Source organism: Coccidioides posadasii, chromosome 2 (assembly GCF_018416015.2).
Source record: "Coccidioides posadasii str. Silveira chromosome 2, complete sequence".
Taxonomy (NCBI): Eukaryota; Fungi; Ascomycota; class Eurotiomycetes; order Onygenales; family Onygenaceae; genus Coccidioides; species Coccidioides posadasii.
The window spans coordinates 5691174-5707631 of record NC_089408.1 but is presented as its reverse complement, the minus strand read 5'-3'; the positions used below and the strand labels follow the sequence as shown (position 1 = coordinate 5707631).

The following is a 16458-nucleotide window of genomic DNA, read 5'->3' as shown; positions in this document are numbered from 1 at the left end:
GCCGCAATTGTTGCTCCTCAAATGATTCTGCATATTGCTTGAAAACATTTCCGCCGGGCAGAGCAGCAGATCAGGAGAAAGTTAATCTTTTCAGTATTATCTTAATGCCAATACTATTTGATATTGTACTATACACATATATACATGCATCCATGTGGATACTTCATGAGCGCTAAAATACATATTGAATGATTATCCCCCTGAGGTGTAGCTGGAGCTACTCGACAGATGGAATAGGGGTTCCGGAACCGCACTGAGGCCCGATTGGCAACGATAGCCGGCAACAGCCAACTATTCAGGGAGAATATCAAATATTCTTGGACGTTGTGGTTTCTGATTTCGTAGACGAATCCAACTCCTCGGGCATCACTTCCGCCGGCATAGCAGTCTCAGTCTCTTCCTCAAGGACCTCATCTGGAGACGGTCTATATCCACCATTGTAGAGCTCGCGAGCCTCATTCCAGGCATACCATCGTTCCCGAAGGACGTGTTTAATAGCATGCTGCGTGGCTCGTACCTGCCAGAGAATACTTCAGTTAGACAAGCTTTGAGAAGTCCAAAGTAATTTCAAAGGGCTCGTTAAAAAAAAGTCACAGAAGGCTAAGTCAGGAAAATCCTAGATTCATCTCAAGATCCAAGGGGTTTAAGCAGTCCCAATGGCATTCATATCGGCGAGTGAAGGTAAGGGTCTCATCATTCAAGGGAAAAGCATGGCAGTCAAATGAAAAATTTGTGAGGGTCTTACCGTTTTGTCCCTATTGTCAGCCTCGAAGTCTCCGTAGCCGGCTGCGAGCCGCTTTCTTTCATAATTGGACGTCGCTATTCGGTTACGTTCGCGAACTGTAACCCACCAAAGACAGTGCAGGTCATCCCATGACTTTTGTCTCAGCTCTTGGATGGTCCACGCACGGCCTATTCAAAATCGACGTAAGCCTTAAAACACAGATTCAATTGGTATGACTGCATACCATGTGCATATTCTTCTTCCGGTGTAGGGATAGCTTGCTTATTGGGGCCGAAAAAGCCCCACAGTCCATGATCAGGATTAGCCGGTCGTTTCTCCTGCTGCTCTGGAGAAGCGGGCTTTGGTAGAGGGTATTTTGAGACTGGCAAGGGCTGTTTAGGTCCAGTCCTGTGAATGGCCGACACTCCACGGAAGCGACTGCGGTCACGAGCAGCAGGGGAGGATGAGGTAGAGAATTGTGAGCGTTGGGAATTAAAGCAAGCTTTGGTAGAATACAACGCAGGAGCAAGGAAAGCTGGAGGTAATTCGGCCAGCGATAATCCCCCTTGTTGATATAGGAAAGAAATAACTGATCTCGACGCCATTGGCCCAGTTTTTGTCATTAAAGAGTGCTGAAAAAAACACCACGACGTTGAAGTTTGAAGAAGAGGAAGAGCGAAAAATTTTGAATTTGAGGCGGCTGGGCTGGTGTCGGATCACGTGACTAATCGAAGAGGCTTGGCATTTATGCCCAGCCGTCGAGATGAGACAAACCCCGATCGGAGAACGAGCGACGAACAGTCAATATCCCTACCAACCAGATACCTATATTGAAACCCAGCCCGGGGTCACTGGCTGGAGCTGGTATGCTAGTTATTGTCGTGTAACGAGATTAGTAGCAAAATAATATCTATATCCAAAATAGCCATATTGTTCATTCCGACTCAGGTGTATTCGTAGTAGGACGCATCCAGCGGCCATCGGCTCACGTCCTCATCATCTGTCGAGTAACACGGTTCTCTGCGATTGACAGCAGACTGTTGCTTGAGCGATGCTTTGCATTTTCTCCCCGATATATTTCACAACGTTCTCGTAAGAGAATGCTTGCCCGTGGTTTTTGAAAGTTGAACCCCAAGGCGGTATGCAGGTTGTTCACCCCTTGCTCTGCGCCGGGAATTTTTTCGTTCACAGCTACAAGTCGATCCTCGATGAATTCAGGTTTTCCTCGTCCAACTCAGACCCCATGGCTTAACCATTTGAGCAAGAGAGGATAATATATAATAGGACCATGCACATTCCACGCTCGTAATATTGATAAAGAGCAGGTACTAGTTTAGAGGAAAAGATGACGACAGCCGTCAACTTGGAAGCAGCCGAAGAGTCTCTAGTAGCCTTATAATACGTTCAAACCGCTTATAGGGCTTTCCGAGCTCCGTAGCCTGTCCTGTGTGAATTCCGGTAGAAGTTACGGATTTCTTATGCAATTACTTGGGGAAATTGGACTAGAAACGGTAGTGACAATGCCACTCCTCCTTCATCGCTAGAAAGCGCATGTTTCGGCCTGGCATACAGGAAGATTTCGAAATTGGTCTTGGAGCTTCTTAAGCCAATACTAGAAGGGCGGCATGTTGAAGGGAAGGATTTGTTATCCGAAGAAAGCTAGGATATGCCAACGTAAAAGCAACCCGGAGAGGAAAAGGGACGGTTAGTGAGTTACTTTTGGAAGGATTTCATTCACGGTTACGCCTTCGGCACGAAATATACTTGGGTTCAAGACAAGCCTCGCCCTGTCGCGTGCAGCAGGCCGCTTGTAGAAGAATAGGGTGCTTTGTACGGAGTATGTTCTCGAGATTTGTTTCCCGGCTCCAAGTCCGCATTGCAGTCAAGAGTTGTCGAGGTTGTGAGAGTGACCTGCTGGGGTGCATTTTCCTTCGTTAGCACCTGGTCCGTGCACGACCCAGAGCCGCGCGCGTTGTTCACTTGAGATCTCATAATTAATAGCTGCCCACCGATTCGTCTCTGGCCAGTGAACCATCATCCTCCACAACTGCATGTTATCGCATAGAAGAATCTTCCTATAAGAAAGAAGGAAGCTTCCTTGTGACTAGACATTCAATAACCCTTTGTCACGATCCACGCCTTGCCGTTATTATGAACAGGCCAGGTAAGAAGAACCTCTACTCCCACACTCGAGCGCTCGTGCGACAGCTGCATCCTGCACAGATTCAATCAGCATGTGTGCATTTATTACATGCCCAACAAGACACTGTGTTGTAGCTTGGGATATGGTTCCATGCCTTGACCGCGAATCCAGACCGTCTCGCCCCTTCTCCCTCTCGCGCTTGTTTCAATGTATGATGCCAATGGAAAACCGCAAGCTGATATAATGTAGGCCCTGGCCAGCAGCCTTTTCGGGGGATGTCGAGCTTCCCCTCCCAACAGCAACAGCAGCAACAAGCAAGATCTTCGAACCCTTCACTGCTCTCCGGTCGGATGCCCAATGGTAAAGTTGGTGAGGCTCAACAGGATATAAGATCACTGGCTAGATGTGCACTTGCTCACAGTATTTGGCATATTTTGCAGGAGGTGCTGCAACTTGGGGTTTTGGTGTGCCAATGGGAGGAGCCCCAGGACTGCAGAACAATCAGCCGCGGACTGTGAATGCTATGAATACATTTGCACAAAGCGTAGGCGGGTCTCAACCTGCTACCCCCTTAGATCTTTCGTGAGTTGCAAACTTTTCCTCTCCTTTGTTTCCCTTTGATTGAGTCACCCTCCTTCTCCTACAACTTTCTTGCTCCTTTCATTTCCTTCGCATGTGTATTTTCCTAATTGCAATCTGATCATCATGCCTCGTTTCAAGAGGCAGGATGATCATCGAGACCCCTCGACGCGCATTCCAAAACAACTAACTATTGATATCAATTCATCTAGCGAATTCCCCTCTTTGTCAGGCGGCTCTCAGCCATCCCAGACCCCGACAACTGGACAGGCAGTTTGGAGTACTATTAATCAACGACCAGCCCAGCAAACCCTCCTCCAGAGACAATTACAGCCTCCGGTGTCCTCGCAAGCGCCCTCGAGAGCCTCGCAAACACAATCCAATCAACCTTCACAGTCCCATACCTCTCGAGATGACCTTTTTCCTTCAGGCTCGCAGTTCGCGACTCAACTCGACGACTTTAGAAATGGCGGACAAGGAATAAGCGGACAGCTTTCAAGTAACAATCAGCCACAGACCGGCAATATCGAGGAATTTCCGCCGCTAGGAAAACAAACGCCGGGTGACCTGGGACAGGACCGCAGGGAGTCTCTGATGCAATCTAGCAATCTCGCAAGTTACGGAAATACAATGTCATACGCTAATCAGGGGCTTCCGGGGCAAGCAAGAACCTCCGTGGGCAGCGCAATACACGCACGACGCGACGGCACCGGCGTCACTTCCCCAGTAGGAGCAACATCAGGTTTGTGGATTTTCGCTTGGGAAGTTCCGCGACAAGACGTCTGTTGACAATCCAAATAGCATCGCGATCTCCGATTGGCCCAGTTCAAAATGGCGTCGGCAGTCAGGAGCAAGAGGTAACCCCGAACCCAACCCAGTAGTATTCCTTGATCGTTCTTATATCTAACTACTACAAAGGATTCTACAAATCTCATGGCTGGACAGCACGCTACTCGCCCTGAAGACTTTTCCGAGCAGCCGCAGCAAACAATACCTTTTCCGGAGGAAACTCAGCCCCAAGAGACAGTTGCGACAAATCAAACCTCCGACCAAACTCCCATCACGCAAATGAGCGACCGAGAGAAATATGGACTTGCGGGATTGCTCAGAATGATACATAGCGAAAGCCCTGACGTTGCAAGTTTGGCGATAGGGCAAGATCTAATGAGTCTGGGGTTAGACTTGAATCAACCAGAGTAAGGAAGACGATTTTCCCTAGTTTAATGTAATTGTACCGGCTTGAAGGTATACTCATTCTAATGACAGGCCTCTTCATCTCTCCTTTGCCTCCCCCTTCGTTCCATCGGGTTCAGGGGTTCCCCTCCAACCAGATTTTACTCTCCCCGCCTGTTATAATGTTGCCAACGTACAACCCCTTCAGACACGAATTCCAAGCTTCACCGACGAAACACTCTTTTACATATTCTACAGCATGCCTCGTGATATTATGCAGGAACTTGTTGCTGAGGAGCTCATGGGCCGAAAATGGAGGTATCACAAAATCGAGCGTGCATGGCTCACTCGTGACGATTCATATCCCAACCCTGTCGAAGTTGAAAGGGGTATAAGTGAGAGAGGAGTGTATTTGTGGTGGGACACAGCTACGTGGAAGAAGGTCCGGGTAAGCGACACCTTTTTCTTCACTTATGATCCGATTGTCGGTGCCTGTGTTGTTTTTCTTTTTCCCGGAAGAATCAAAGGCTAACGATCGGTTCTACTAATATGTAGCGTGAATTCATATTGCGGTACGCTGATCTGGATAATCGGCTTGACCCTGCCCGGAATTTCATGCGCGGGATGTCTTTCCCTCAAACCTCTTAATGCCTTTGTTGGAATGATGCTTATGACTTCCCACATTATGCATGACGGGTTTCTACATGTTCAGCTACAACATTCGTGCAATCACTCGACGAAGCTGTACCTAGCAATGAACGTAAATGGTAATGAAGCCGAAACCACCTGTACAACTACTCCTAGATTCGTAACCTTACAAGTGCCTGCTACTTCAAAGCCCAGACATCTTCTCTATATTGTGGAAGCTGAGGTAAGGATAAGACAGCCGAAATAAACAGTAGAATACTATGTATATATATAATATCCGCTCCTGGACAAAGTCATCGAAAGATGCTTAAGCCTATTGGGTATCCTCCGGATGCAGCAGCAGTACCTATCGTTACAGTCTCTGCACCACTGGGTCTGTGTTCGCCTTATCGTGCATCCCCACCACACACAGATCCCCATTATCCACCCTGCGGATCTCCCCCCGCAACATTGCCAGTCTCTTGCCCATGTTGACTAACTCGCAGATAATCTCCATCTCCACGCCCTCTGGAACTGGTCGCAGATATTTCACATCCAAAGACCGAGTGACACCGCCGTATGAGAACATTCCCGGCTTTCCGAGACCAAGGAGAATAACGGATGTGAGAACATCGATGAGGGTCGCGGCACAGCCGCCGTGCAAGCTTTCAAGTCTATTACACATGGATAAAGTGACAACGGAACGAAAAGTAGCACGAACAGGAGCGGCGAGGGAAGCAGAATGGAAGCGGACTTTGTCTTGCAGCTGGGCGTCGAAGAACTGCCAGTTGCATTGATTAGTTCTCGCGATCACGAGTTTACTATGCGGTTTTAAAAAGGAACCCACGCTGTTCTCGTGCTCATCGAGGCTCCTTTCGTACATGGACTTTATACGGTTGACAAAGAGCTCTTCGGTCAACTCCATTGTTGCTGTTTGTTATTTGACGATCTTTGCGAGGCAGATAAACATGGGAGTTCATGTATTTATGCGTGAAGTTCAAACGGATGCCTTCAACGGATCTCCGTTCGTGGTTTGCTCGATCTATGCAGGCGAGTTTGGTCGATTCTCTATATTTGTCTATTGTCCTGGTCTACGGACTTCGTATCGGGGACAATTAGGCATCGTCGTCGTCCTAACCAACGATGCTCTCAAGGCGCCCAGCCGGAGCTACCTCGGCAGAAATTGAGGTGCAAACACGCCAAGCTGCTTAGACAAATTCCCACTGTCACGTGGCTCCGTGTCTCTCACACGCGAATGCCGCGTTGGCGGCTGTCCACCAATTACGCCGGGATTCGATGTGAATGAGCTGGATGTCTTCCCCAGAACGAGTTTCGAGGGCAACCGCAAAAATAGCGTGAAAAATCCGCTTGATGTATTGAGACTTACAGATAACCAACAACTGGCTTCTATTCATGATGCGAACGAGTTACACTTCAATTGAATTCATCGTATCGTGATGACCGAGTCGAGAACACTCAGATCTTCAAAACGGCGAAAGCTTGCGGATCAAGCGCCAATAAAAGCAAATGGCGGCCACCCAGAAACACCCCAAGAGGTGAAGCAATCGAGCGCACTTAGCACAAAGCCCAAGCCCCGTTCTAGCAGCAGGCTCCAGGCGAAATCACAGAACACCGGTGCCGCCGAAAAGCCTGCACGATCATCGCGCACCAAAAGCAAGGACTCTATTACGGCCCCGAAAAAGAAAGCAAGGGAAGCATCGAGTACGAATGGAAAGCGGCTAAAGTCAGCCACACCAGCTGCGCGCACTAGCCGGTCAGGAAGGAAAATTAAGGATCCCGAGGATGAAAATATCTGGGATGTTCCCGTCGAGGACGAAGCGGGAAAAGTTAGTCAGGAGAAAGACGAAATTGATGTCATCTTGCCCCCCGGAGAAGCGCAGCCTCGGATGGGCCATGGCGAGGCCGACTCTCTTGCGCTTCAAATACAATTACAGCTTGAACTTGCTCGAAACCATGTTTCTAACATATGCGTCACGGGGCCGCAAGACTATGGACATTATGCTTCAGAGCTCAAATATTTCTGCGAAGCCGACCAAGTCAGCGACATGATAGGCTTTTTCGCCAAGTTCATACTGGAGAGAATGAACGGTAGCCAGCTTATTCCACTGAGGGGGTTGACTACCGAATATCAAACCATCTATCAACTAATGGAGCAGACCGTTCTCGCTGGCGAGGGGAATTCCATGTTGCTCCTCGGTGGTAGAGGCTCTGGTAAAACTACGGTCGTCGAAACCGCCATCTCCTCCCTTTTCAAAATCCACAGGGATGATTTCCATGTTGTGCGCCTGAACGGATTCCTTCACACCGATGATAGGATTGCCCTAAGAGAAATATGGCACCAATTAGGGCGTGAGATCAATGTGGATGAGGACTTAAACAGGAACTCAACGTACGCCGACACGATGGCCTCGCTACTAGCTCTATTATCCGAAGTACCCGTCGATGCAGCTGATACCATGACCACTACTAAATCAGTCATTGTCATATTAGACGAGTTCGATCTTTTCACATATCACCCACGTCAAACGTTACTTTATAATCTTTTTGATATTGCTCAGGCGAAGAAGGCCCCCATCGCCGTTATTGGGCTTACCACAAAAGTGGACGTCATGGAAAACATCGAGAAGCGAGTGAAGAGCAGGTTCAGTCACAGATATGCCTTCTTGCCACGCCCTCAGACATTTGCCGAATTTTCTGATATTTGCATGGCAGCCTTGACAATTCATCCGGATGAAATACAAGATTGTTACGCACAAGCGAGGCAAGGAAAGTATTCTGAGATTGTAAGCAGGATATTGAAAAATCCCAAAGGAGAGCAGCTATCTCGTTTGTGGAATTCATATCTTCAGGTAAGATGGGCTCCATAAACACCAGTAAAGCTCTATCCGGCAACTAATTCTGAATAAAGGAACTCTGGAAAGATTCACACTTCCAAACACATCTGAAATTAATATTCCATCGAACAAGATGCCCCAGGGACTTTTTTGCCACCGCTCTCTTACCAATATCAAATCTGGCCCTATGTTCTTCACCCTCTTCTCATGTACCCATTCCCACAGCCAAGTCATTCACCACTGATGTCCTCTGCCCCGACCCGGCTCCTTTCCCGTTCCCCTCAGATTCCACTGCTTCAACAAGCACAGTGTCTCTCCCGCTCTCTCTGCTCCTTGCTGCCACCCGCCTAACAGCGATCCATGATCCGAGTTTGAGTTTTACTCAGACCCAAATCTCGGCCCCGCTTACGCTTACTTTCCCCGCCGTGTATGCAGAATACGTCCGGCTTCTCACATCGGCGAAGGCATCGGCGTCTGCGTCGGGAGCTGCGGCGACGCCGGGGCGGATCTGGGGCAAGGAAGCGGCAAGAGAGGCATGGGAGAAGCTAGTTGGTTGGGGTCTGGTCATCCCAGCTCCCGGAGGTAGCGGGATAGGCGACGGAAAGATGTTCAGAATTGAGATCAGCTTCGAGGAGGTCGTCGATGGAATGGGCCCAGGTGGTGCCGGTGCCTTGGGGAGGTGGTGGAGAGACTGATGATTGGTGTCCGGTTTCTGCAACTTGGTAAAAATTTTCCCTTTTACCGTGATAGTGTCATAATGGATACTTTGATGGTCACACCGGCCTGTGAATAATAGCATTTTGCCCTCGGGGAGGGATTGAGGCTAATGTCTCGGCTCCCATCTCCATGGCTTGCTTGTTCATACAAGGAAGCTGTGGCCAATGTACCGGATTTATTGTACGTAACCGACATTTGGAGTCTGTTCCACTCATTCCTGTTCTCGGACGTCCGGTTTACCAGCTGCAGTTGACAATTTACCAATTAGCACTCGCCACATTCTTTGCGGGCAGACTTGTAGTTCATACTACAGAGCACTTCCCAAAAGAATTGAAGAATACATGAATGCAGGCTAAGATATGTACAGCCTGCATGATATATAGATAAGCAAATAGAGTATGAGAACGCCGTCCTGCAGGTGGTCAGGAGACATCACGACTGGCAAGATTGCTTTTCGTTCAAACTTTTTTTTCTGCAACATAGCATGTGTTTTTCCATGCCGATGTGCCTTGAAAATTGCTCGAAGATTTCAATATCGACCATCTCTACTGGGAAAGTCATAAGCCTTGGGTAATCCGTTAACTCGTTAATAGCGGTCCGTACCACCCAAGAGTTCGAACAAGTCAGCTTTGTCGGCTGATGATTGAATATTCCAAGGAGCCCAGAGGAAAACAGCTATTGCCTGTATGCGCACAACTATAAGAACAGAACAACAAGGTCAGTTGAACTCTTGAGGATAAATTCCTGGAGACGGTGGTAACTGTCACTGAAGACCGAAGTACATACTTACATAGTGACTTGGGCAGAGCCTGAAAACCGCACCATGCCCTCTCCCGCGGCTACGCAAATCAACTCGTTGTCTGGCCCAGTAGTTAAATTAATTAGCTAATTATCCGGTGTCCAGATGCAGCGAATCCCATGAATGCGGTGCACAACTTCTCGTATAAGTACCCGAGTTCTTGGACTCCCAAAGTAGCTAGGGTTTGCCACGATTGTTTCTCATGTCCAAGGACAGAATGATCCATCACAAGGTGGCCACGCTATCGGATTCACTAGATAGAATCAGCTCGTGCGCCGTGAGAGTCTGCAGATTGTGCAACGCCAACTGAATTCTTTCGCTATGATTTTTTGTTCCATGCGGGTGATTGTCGGCATTGGGACGCGTGGCTTGTGAAACCGTGGCGTAACAACAATGGCAGCACCCTCTGCCAGCATTTGGGAGTGGCAAGCTGAACAGTGCATGAATACAAGCATACATATTTAGCGCTGCTGAACATAGAATCTGCAGGGCCTCGCAGGAAATAGAATGCTTTGTGGCTATCAAAGACACGCCTGAGCTGGGCATGCAATTTTCGACCTGTCTATTTATTTGCCTTGAGGCTCCTGTCAAGGCGTCTTTTTAGCTCGACACATGTTGCCAAAAACCGGAAGCTATTGTGAGAGCGAGGACAGAAGGATAGCTACTCTGATCACAGAGCTTGCCAGTTAAGCATAGCAACGGGTCATCATGCTTAACCGGCTCTTCTCGAATCCTTCTACCTTGGAGTTACTACCCGTCCAATACCTCTATTGGACTGATCCCGAAGAAGATAATTAAAAAAAAGAAAAAAAAAAAAATGGGTGGAAAAAGATTGCAATGTTTGAGCTTTAGCCTCCATCCAAAGAGCTCTTTGCGTGCGCACTGCCATCCCCCCTTTTCTTTTCAGGCGCGCTCACTCGCATGCTGTCTGCGTCGGAGCACATTTAAGAGAGTCTCCTTGAAACCAGGACTACATTTGCCCTCGACAACCTCCAGGAAGGCTCGGATTTAACTTCAATTAGGTAAGAATTGAGCTCAATCCGTGCCCACGAGATACATGCGTACGCAGCGCACCTTAAAGCTCGTAAACAGCGGCATTTTTCCTAATGGATGCATTAGTTCAGAATACTCGCATGGTATCCTTGTGATCTGCGTCTGTTGCTCTGGCCAGAGGGCGAAATAAGGGAAAATTAAAAAGGAAAAGGTCGAGGAATAACAGTACAAAATCTCAAATTGTGCTCCCCTCTGCGATATTCATTGACAAAAGTGGCAGGTACTCATACTGCCTGTGTCTTTGGTATTGGCTGTTGGTCTGTTGTCTGGTTGAGTTTTTGATGCAGCGCATGATGTTGCACTTGGGAGATGCCGTAAGTCCGTGTGCGTACCCACGCAATCCATGATTGTAAAAAAAAATTAATAAATAAATTAAAAAAAAAAAAAAAAGGAAAAAAATTAATTAAAAAAAGTACAAATAATAAATGAGGATAAAAACTGACCTGGCACGCCAGGTCGCTATCCTATGTGTATCGGACGGGTAGAAGGCCCAGCTGGCAAATGAAGTCACCGCCCGTTTACCAATTTTCCCAAGTTCTTCGTGTAATCAAAACCTGGCAATATCTGTCTCTGCATCACTAACTGGATGAAAACCTGGAGTTTCAAAAGTAAGACCGTCGAACGATGCCTTGATAGACCCTGGCCCCTTGACGGGTATCGCGTGGGAAAATACGACTCTGACAAGGGAGTGAAAACACACAGAAAAATTCTCAGCACCTGCCAAAATTCCGACAGCGGGGATCTAGGAGTTCCCTGTCAATGATGATGCAAAGTAAAAGAAAATCCAGTTTCAGCAAAAAGGCAAGGGGACGAAAAGAAGGGTCGAGACGATATCTCCGCCGCTCCATGTTCAGGGTTTGTACCGTATTTCCAGGATAGCTGCTCCCATACGCTCCAGGCCCTTGAGGGTAACCGCTGCAAAGCATCAATCCGAGCTTGGGGTTTTGCGCTGCTCTAGCTAGGGTTTTCGCTTCCTGCATGAAAATGTAACATGGTTCGGTTTTTGATCCCAGGATCGAAACATCTTTTCGCTTTAAACGGCAAAAATGAGAGAACGGGAAAAAAGCAAAGAAAAAGAAAAAGAAAAGAAAAGAGAAAGCCAGCTAGAAATGGTCATGAATAGCCTGGCTAGATCAGGACGGAAAATACACAAACTTTCTCAGGGACAAAACTCTGTCAAGGCCGTCTACCATGGTGCTCTCAGAAAAGTAAAGAGCCGACAAGCTGCCTTTCGAGAGAAAAAGCAGACTGTCGTTCAAGAACGACATGAAGGCTCAGTAATATCACAATTATGGCCATCACAAACCTAATGGCGCCGTTCTTCCCGGCGAATCGGCCCAAGAAATCATTCCAAGGTAACCGTGGAAAAAACCGGTGACTAATTTTGTAGCCCCCCTGTACCCCAAGCAAATCCCGGGAACTGCCCGATTGATTGAAGACAATGAAAAGATTTCACGTTGCACCGATGCGTTTGCCTGTGAAGAAGCCTACTGTCAATGCTTCTATGCCTGAACAGTCATTGAGAAACTGTATAGTACAGACAAATCTGATGTGGGTGGTTCACTGGAAATCATTTTGAGTGAGCCCGAGTTTGCGTCCCAAGAGAGCTGTTGAGTGTCCCGTTGTGCATGGAAGACCCACAAGGGATGAGATGGTCATCAACTTACCCCGGGGCGAGACATCATCCCTTCCGTCGGCCGGCATGCGTCAACATGTGTGAGTTGCAGACGAGGACCAAGGTGTTGGCAGGTCGCATCACTCACTGAGGACTCTCAGTGAGGTCGCTGATGGAGGAGAGCTCACTGCCAAGTCAACAAGGCCTCACGCAAACTAAAATCCACTACTGTACGGAGTAGGCCCATGTGAGAAATTGTCATTTGCCGCTCAAAATAAGTTTCGTCTGTCAGCGTCAAGTAGTAAATCAGAATAAACCGAAGGGGCATTTCTACCCTTCTATAAACTCGCAATCCCTGGGCGGTTAGCACAGGTAAACTTGGTGTTAAGAATTTCGAAAACTCCGGTGGTTGGGTCAAACGCGAATCAAAGAGCGTGTCGGGACAAGCTCAGGGACTCGAGGCGCCCGCATAGTTAACACCATCAAGCTTGGTCAAAGCCGGCAGCATGTCTTGTCTCAGCAATTCTTCGTCAAGACGATTGTTGACGGTTTTCGTCTCAGGTCACAGACCGCTGGGCATTTCCCGAGGTGACGTTACATGCGTCCAGGGAATGGCAAAGTTGCCGGCCCCCAACGGGTCGCCAAAAAAAAAAAAAGAAAAAAAGAAAAGAAAAGAAAACAAACACACACAAACAAGTGAGGACTTCACCGTACATACACATAGAGTTCGGAGTCGAGAGAGGAGGAAGAAAAGAAAAGAGGCATCATGGAGGGAATTCCCAGGACGCATGATTGCTGGGAACCCGCCCCAACGCGGCGGGCCCCCCATGCACGAGCCCGTATTTCTGAAACCTGAGCCCCAAAACGGAAGGGATTTGAGGTTCGCAGTCCCTTATCTTGCCGAAGAGGAGCAGGAATGATGTACGTTTGCCGTGCGTGCATGGCCAGGACATACACCGAGGTCAATCACGCTGCCATGATTATTATTCAAGGCACCGGGGATGAGTTGGCGAGTTACGTGTGCACGGCATCGCGGGCTGCACGATGATATTTTGCCAAAAAAAAGATAAAAAAAAAAAACACTTTCTTTTGCCCACCAGCACCGTTTTCGGTTGTCAGAGGCCAGCATCTTCCCGTTCATGCATTTATCCTTCACGAGAGGCTCAAAGCGATGTCCAATAAATAAATAGTACGGGTTGGCCTTCCACCTTCATACTCGTATCGGTGTCGGTTTGAAAGCACAGGGCGCCGTTTTTGCTCTCCGTTTCGCAAAGAATTCAAACGATTCCCAACATCCCGGTCCATGGCGTCGATATCATGACGACCCGTTAGGATTTGTCTCGCTCTCATTCGCCTTTTTGTTTGACCGCCGGCATTTAGCTCAGCACCGCAATCGGTAAACTCAGCCGACAACACCTGGATTTCCGCCTCCCAGCTTGGAAATAACAAATACAAGATAAACATAAGAAATACGAGGAGCCATGAGGGTCTCTCTCCATAAACTGCTCCAGAGTGGGCCACGCTCGGTGACATTCTGAGGCCGAGTCGCGCATGGAAGACCCTCACTCTGAGTCAGGATAGGCTGCGAACAACGATATTCCAGGTGGGTATGTGCCAGTACTGAATACCTTTTGAGAGCACGTATGGGGCGCTCTGTACGGAGTAATACACGCCTGTTTGCTTACTAGTTACAACCAAGCCTGCGGGCCCTCACAATGGTAACGAGTTAACTCTATGCAAGTCATCACACTTTGACGCTGGGACCCTCTCTGTCGACGAATTCAAAAGCTTTGCTTGCCGGGCAACGAAGCATAATCAGTGCAAGAATCCTCAAGTTGTTCAACTCCCCCACGACGAGTCGAGGCGCCTGCGCATGGCTCAACTCCAGCCCGGTATGAGCGGTGTATCATATTCCCGTGTCTCTCGAAATTTTACATAACATCACGGAAACACGTCCTGCTTTTCTTTCGTGTTGTGGAACTCATCGCGTGGCAGTGTGGGATACATAGACGGGAAAACAAGCGATCAGCGACCAGAAACGGGGTTGTCGAGTTAAGCTCCACCACGCCACGTGGCATGAACTGATGAAACACGGGTTCGTCCTCACCAATCAAAGGCTTCCGTCATTACAGTGACATACGAAGACATCTTTTTCGCTAGCGCTCTGGTCGCTGGTCGTCGCTTTACTTTGTATTGGTTAGTTAGTGTACGGAGTACTACTATTATTATCATCATCGTCATCATCATCATCAATCTCAGCATGCAAACGTTGAGAGCCAACCATCGTCAGCGACATGGGAAGTAGGGCCTTGCACAGAGAGATAAGCGGTACTCTCCAGTCCTCCACCACGACGAGGAAATTAATATCTGTGCAGGCCGATTGAGGGCCTGGACGACGGCAAAGGGACGTGGGACTTGCAGGATTAGCACTCTGAACCTCTAACTTCCAAAATTGGATTGCAGTCCTCTTCGCTCACTGCATCCATCGTCTACAGCTCTTGAATGGAGAGTGGTACCTGTACCCCCACGCTTCCCGGCCCTATTCGTCTTCTTCGCTTGAACTGGTGGGGCCTTGGCTGCTGACATAACACTGATAGCATTTGGGGGGGAAAAAAAAAGGCAAAGAGCACTCCTACTGGGTACGCTTAACATCAAGCTCTATGGACCGGGGTTCCAAGGAGCAAACGAGGTGAGACTTTCACCGCCAGAAGGCAAGATGGCCTATCGCTTGTGGCCTCAGGATATGCTGTTTCCTAGCCCAAACGTCAATAGGTTGAGGGTTGCCAAAGCGAGCAGAATGTGCTCAGTGTCACAGATGCGTACGAATCAAGGCATTCCCACGTTCCGAAGGCTCGATGAGCAGATTAACCGGCTCCTCCGACACGAGGACGAGGACTAGGTGTAAGACCGAAACAATTATCCCTTAAGAGGAGATGATGCATCTTGCAGATGCTAGGAGATGATGATGATGATGGCAATGATAGTGAGAGGGGCCACGGGAGAGGCCCCTGTTGTTCCGACGTTCGGCGGAGCGTTTCGTCTCAAGTTGCCGAAGCCCTTTCTTTTGAATTCTTCAGACATCCCATTAAACGTGGTGGACAAAACGGTTCCCCTTAGAGCCGCAACTAGCCAATAGAACTGGTGGGAACTGATATCGGATTTTTGGGGCATATTGTCCGAGCGAAGATCGCTGTTCGCGCGGCGAGACCTTCTTCCGCGTGGCTCTGACACCACCAGAAACGTGATCCCTGCTCTGAATTTGCCCGATGAGCATGGGGGCCCTTGCAGCCATGGCACCAACGAGCCAAAATGTCCATCTGGACGAAGTCGTCGAATCGGAGCGAAGCGGCATGACACATGCAGTGCAAGGGTCGGCCTTTTACTAATCGACTTGTCAGCGGAAAGCGGTCTGAGCAAGAGGCGTTTGATTTCGCTTAAGAATTTAAGGCTTGCGGGAAGGACGTTCCAACCCCGATCATCCTTGAAGGCCCGAACCCGACACGGAATTTTCAAACGAGCTTCTGACGAAGGCATCACCGATATGTAAAATGTCTCAATGGGTTTTGCGTGCCCTCTGCGCTGAAAATTTGGCTTTTGGATCGCTGCCTGCCGGCCGACATGCCAAAGGCCCTTGCGACACTCCGAAAGGGGCCTCACGAACCCGCGCCAATGGATTTCACGGGGAATATTCACAGCCAATGAAGAGTTGTGCCTGTCAGCACACTGGAAGCTCAATCGGCTCCGACGACACGTGGGCGATTTCACCCTTCGATCCCTTCACGCGGAGGAAAGGGAGGCGACTTTTGGGGATTCCAAATCGAGTTGATCATTAGTCCGTCCCGAAGCCGCTGCCATCTGCCAAGAGGGACCATTTCCAAGTTGGGCCAAGAGCTAACAGGGGGTATCCGTGACACTTTGGGAAAGGGTCGTCTTGTAAATTACGACCGTGGAAGCCAAGCGAACCTGGGGCAGTACGGAGGCCATACCAAGTAATATTACAAATAGCACCGCCATTCCGCACTAGTGTTTGTTGTCGGCGACAGAAGAAGTCCAGAAAAGAAATAGACTTTCGCTAGAAAATTCTAGAAGATTGCCAGGGGCAGTGGTTTGACTCAAGATGAGATGGGAGATCAAGGGGAAGCCATCGTCGAAGACTTCGAGGGTGATTTCAGA

At 48.7% G+C, this 16458-nt stretch overlaps 5 protein-coding genes across 5 annotated transcripts; 2 read left to right on the top strand and 3 right to left on the bottom strand.

The window, feature by feature from the left end:
• Positions 1 to 105: 105 nt before the first annotated feature.
• On the bottom strand, positions 106 to 1376 carry MRPL4 (mitochondrial 54S ribosomal protein uL29m). Its single transcript, XM_003065093.2, has 3 exons — positions 969 to 1376; positions 746 to 912; positions 106 to 517 (listed from the first exon to the last, which is right to left on the bottom strand). The coding sequence occupies exons 1-3, from the start codon at positions 1345 to 1347 to the stop codon at positions 308 to 310; spliced, it is 756 nt and encodes a 251-aa protein (XP_003065139.2). The 5' UTR covers positions 1348 to 1376; the 3' UTR covers positions 106 to 307.
• Positions 1377 to 3114: 1738 nt separating this feature from the next.
• D8B26_004286 (uncharacterized protein) lies at positions 3115 to 5395 on the top strand. The gene is made up of 7 exons (XM_003065092.2): positions 3115 to 3236; positions 3308 to 3449; positions 3659 to 4188; positions 4248 to 4303; positions 4365 to 4642; positions 4713 to 5067; positions 5175 to 5395. The coding sequence occupies exons 1-7, from the start codon at positions 3143 to 3145 to the stop codon at positions 5265 to 5267; spliced, it is 1548 nt and encodes a 515-aa protein (XP_003065138.2). The 5' UTR covers positions 3115 to 3142; the 3' UTR covers positions 5268 to 5395.
• A 142-nt stretch (positions 5396 to 5537) lies between these two features.
• Positions 5538 to 6336, bottom strand: D8B26_004285 (uncharacterized protein). The gene is made up of 2 exons (XM_003065091.2): positions 6094 to 6336; positions 5538 to 6027 (listed from the first exon to the last, which is right to left on the bottom strand). Exons 1-2 carry the CDS (start codon positions 6169 to 6171, stop codon positions 5620 to 5622), a joined length of 486 nt encoding a protein of 161 aa, XP_003065137.1. The 5' UTR covers positions 6172 to 6336; the 3' UTR covers positions 5538 to 5619.
• A 367-nt stretch (positions 6337 to 6703) lies between these two features.
• D8B26_004284 (uncharacterized protein) lies at positions 6704 to 8796 on the top strand (the record flags this gene model as incomplete). The annotated part of the gene is made up of 2 exons (XM_003065090.2): positions 6704 to 8116; positions 8176 to 8796. The coding sequence occupies 2 exons, from the start codon at positions 6704 to 6706 to the stop codon at positions 8794 to 8796; spliced, it is 2034 nt and encodes a 677-aa protein (XP_003065136.2).
• Positions 8797 to 13437: 4641 nt separating this feature from the next.
• On the bottom strand, positions 13438 to 13818 carry D8B26_004283 (uncharacterized protein; the record flags this gene model as incomplete). Its single annotated transcript, XM_066124440.1, has 1 exon — positions 13438 to 13818. One exon carries the CDS (start codon positions 13816 to 13818, stop codon positions 13438 to 13440), a length of 381 nt encoding a protein of 126 aa, XP_065980521.1.
• Between the last annotated feature and the right edge of the window lie 2640 nt (positions 13819 to 16458).

Coding starts and splice junctions, on each gene's coding strand:
- MRPL4 (XM_003065093.2), bottom strand. CDS start 1,347: ATGACAAAAACTGGGCCAATGGCGTCGAGATCAGTTATTTCTTTCCTA. Junction 913..968: donor GGAAGAAGAATATGCACATG/GTATGCAGTCAT, acceptor GATTTTGAATAG/GCCGTGCGTGGACCATCCAA. Junction 518..745: donor CTGACAATAGGGACAAAACG/GTAAGACCCTCA, acceptor ATTCTCTGGCAG/GTACGAGCCACGCAGCATGC.
- D8B26_004286 (XM_003065092.2), top strand. CDS start 3,143: ATGTCGAGCTTCCCCTCCCAACAGCAACAGCAGCAACAAGCAAGATCT. Junction 4,189..4,247: donor CCCAGTAGGAGCAACATCAG/GTTTGTGGATTT, acceptor CAATCCAAATAG/CATCGCGATCTCCGATTGGC. Junction 5,068..5,174: donor CTACGTGGAAGAAGGTCCGG/GTAAGCGACACC, acceptor ACTAATATGTAG/CGTGAATTCATATTGCGGTA.
- D8B26_004285 (XM_003065091.2), bottom strand. CDS start 6,171: ATGGAGTTGACCGAAGAGCTCTTTGTCAACCGTATAAAGTCCATGTAC. Junction 6,028..6,093: donor TCGATGAGCACGAGAACAGC/GTGGGTTCCTTT, acceptor TGCAACTGGCAG/TTCTTCGACGCCCAGCTGCA.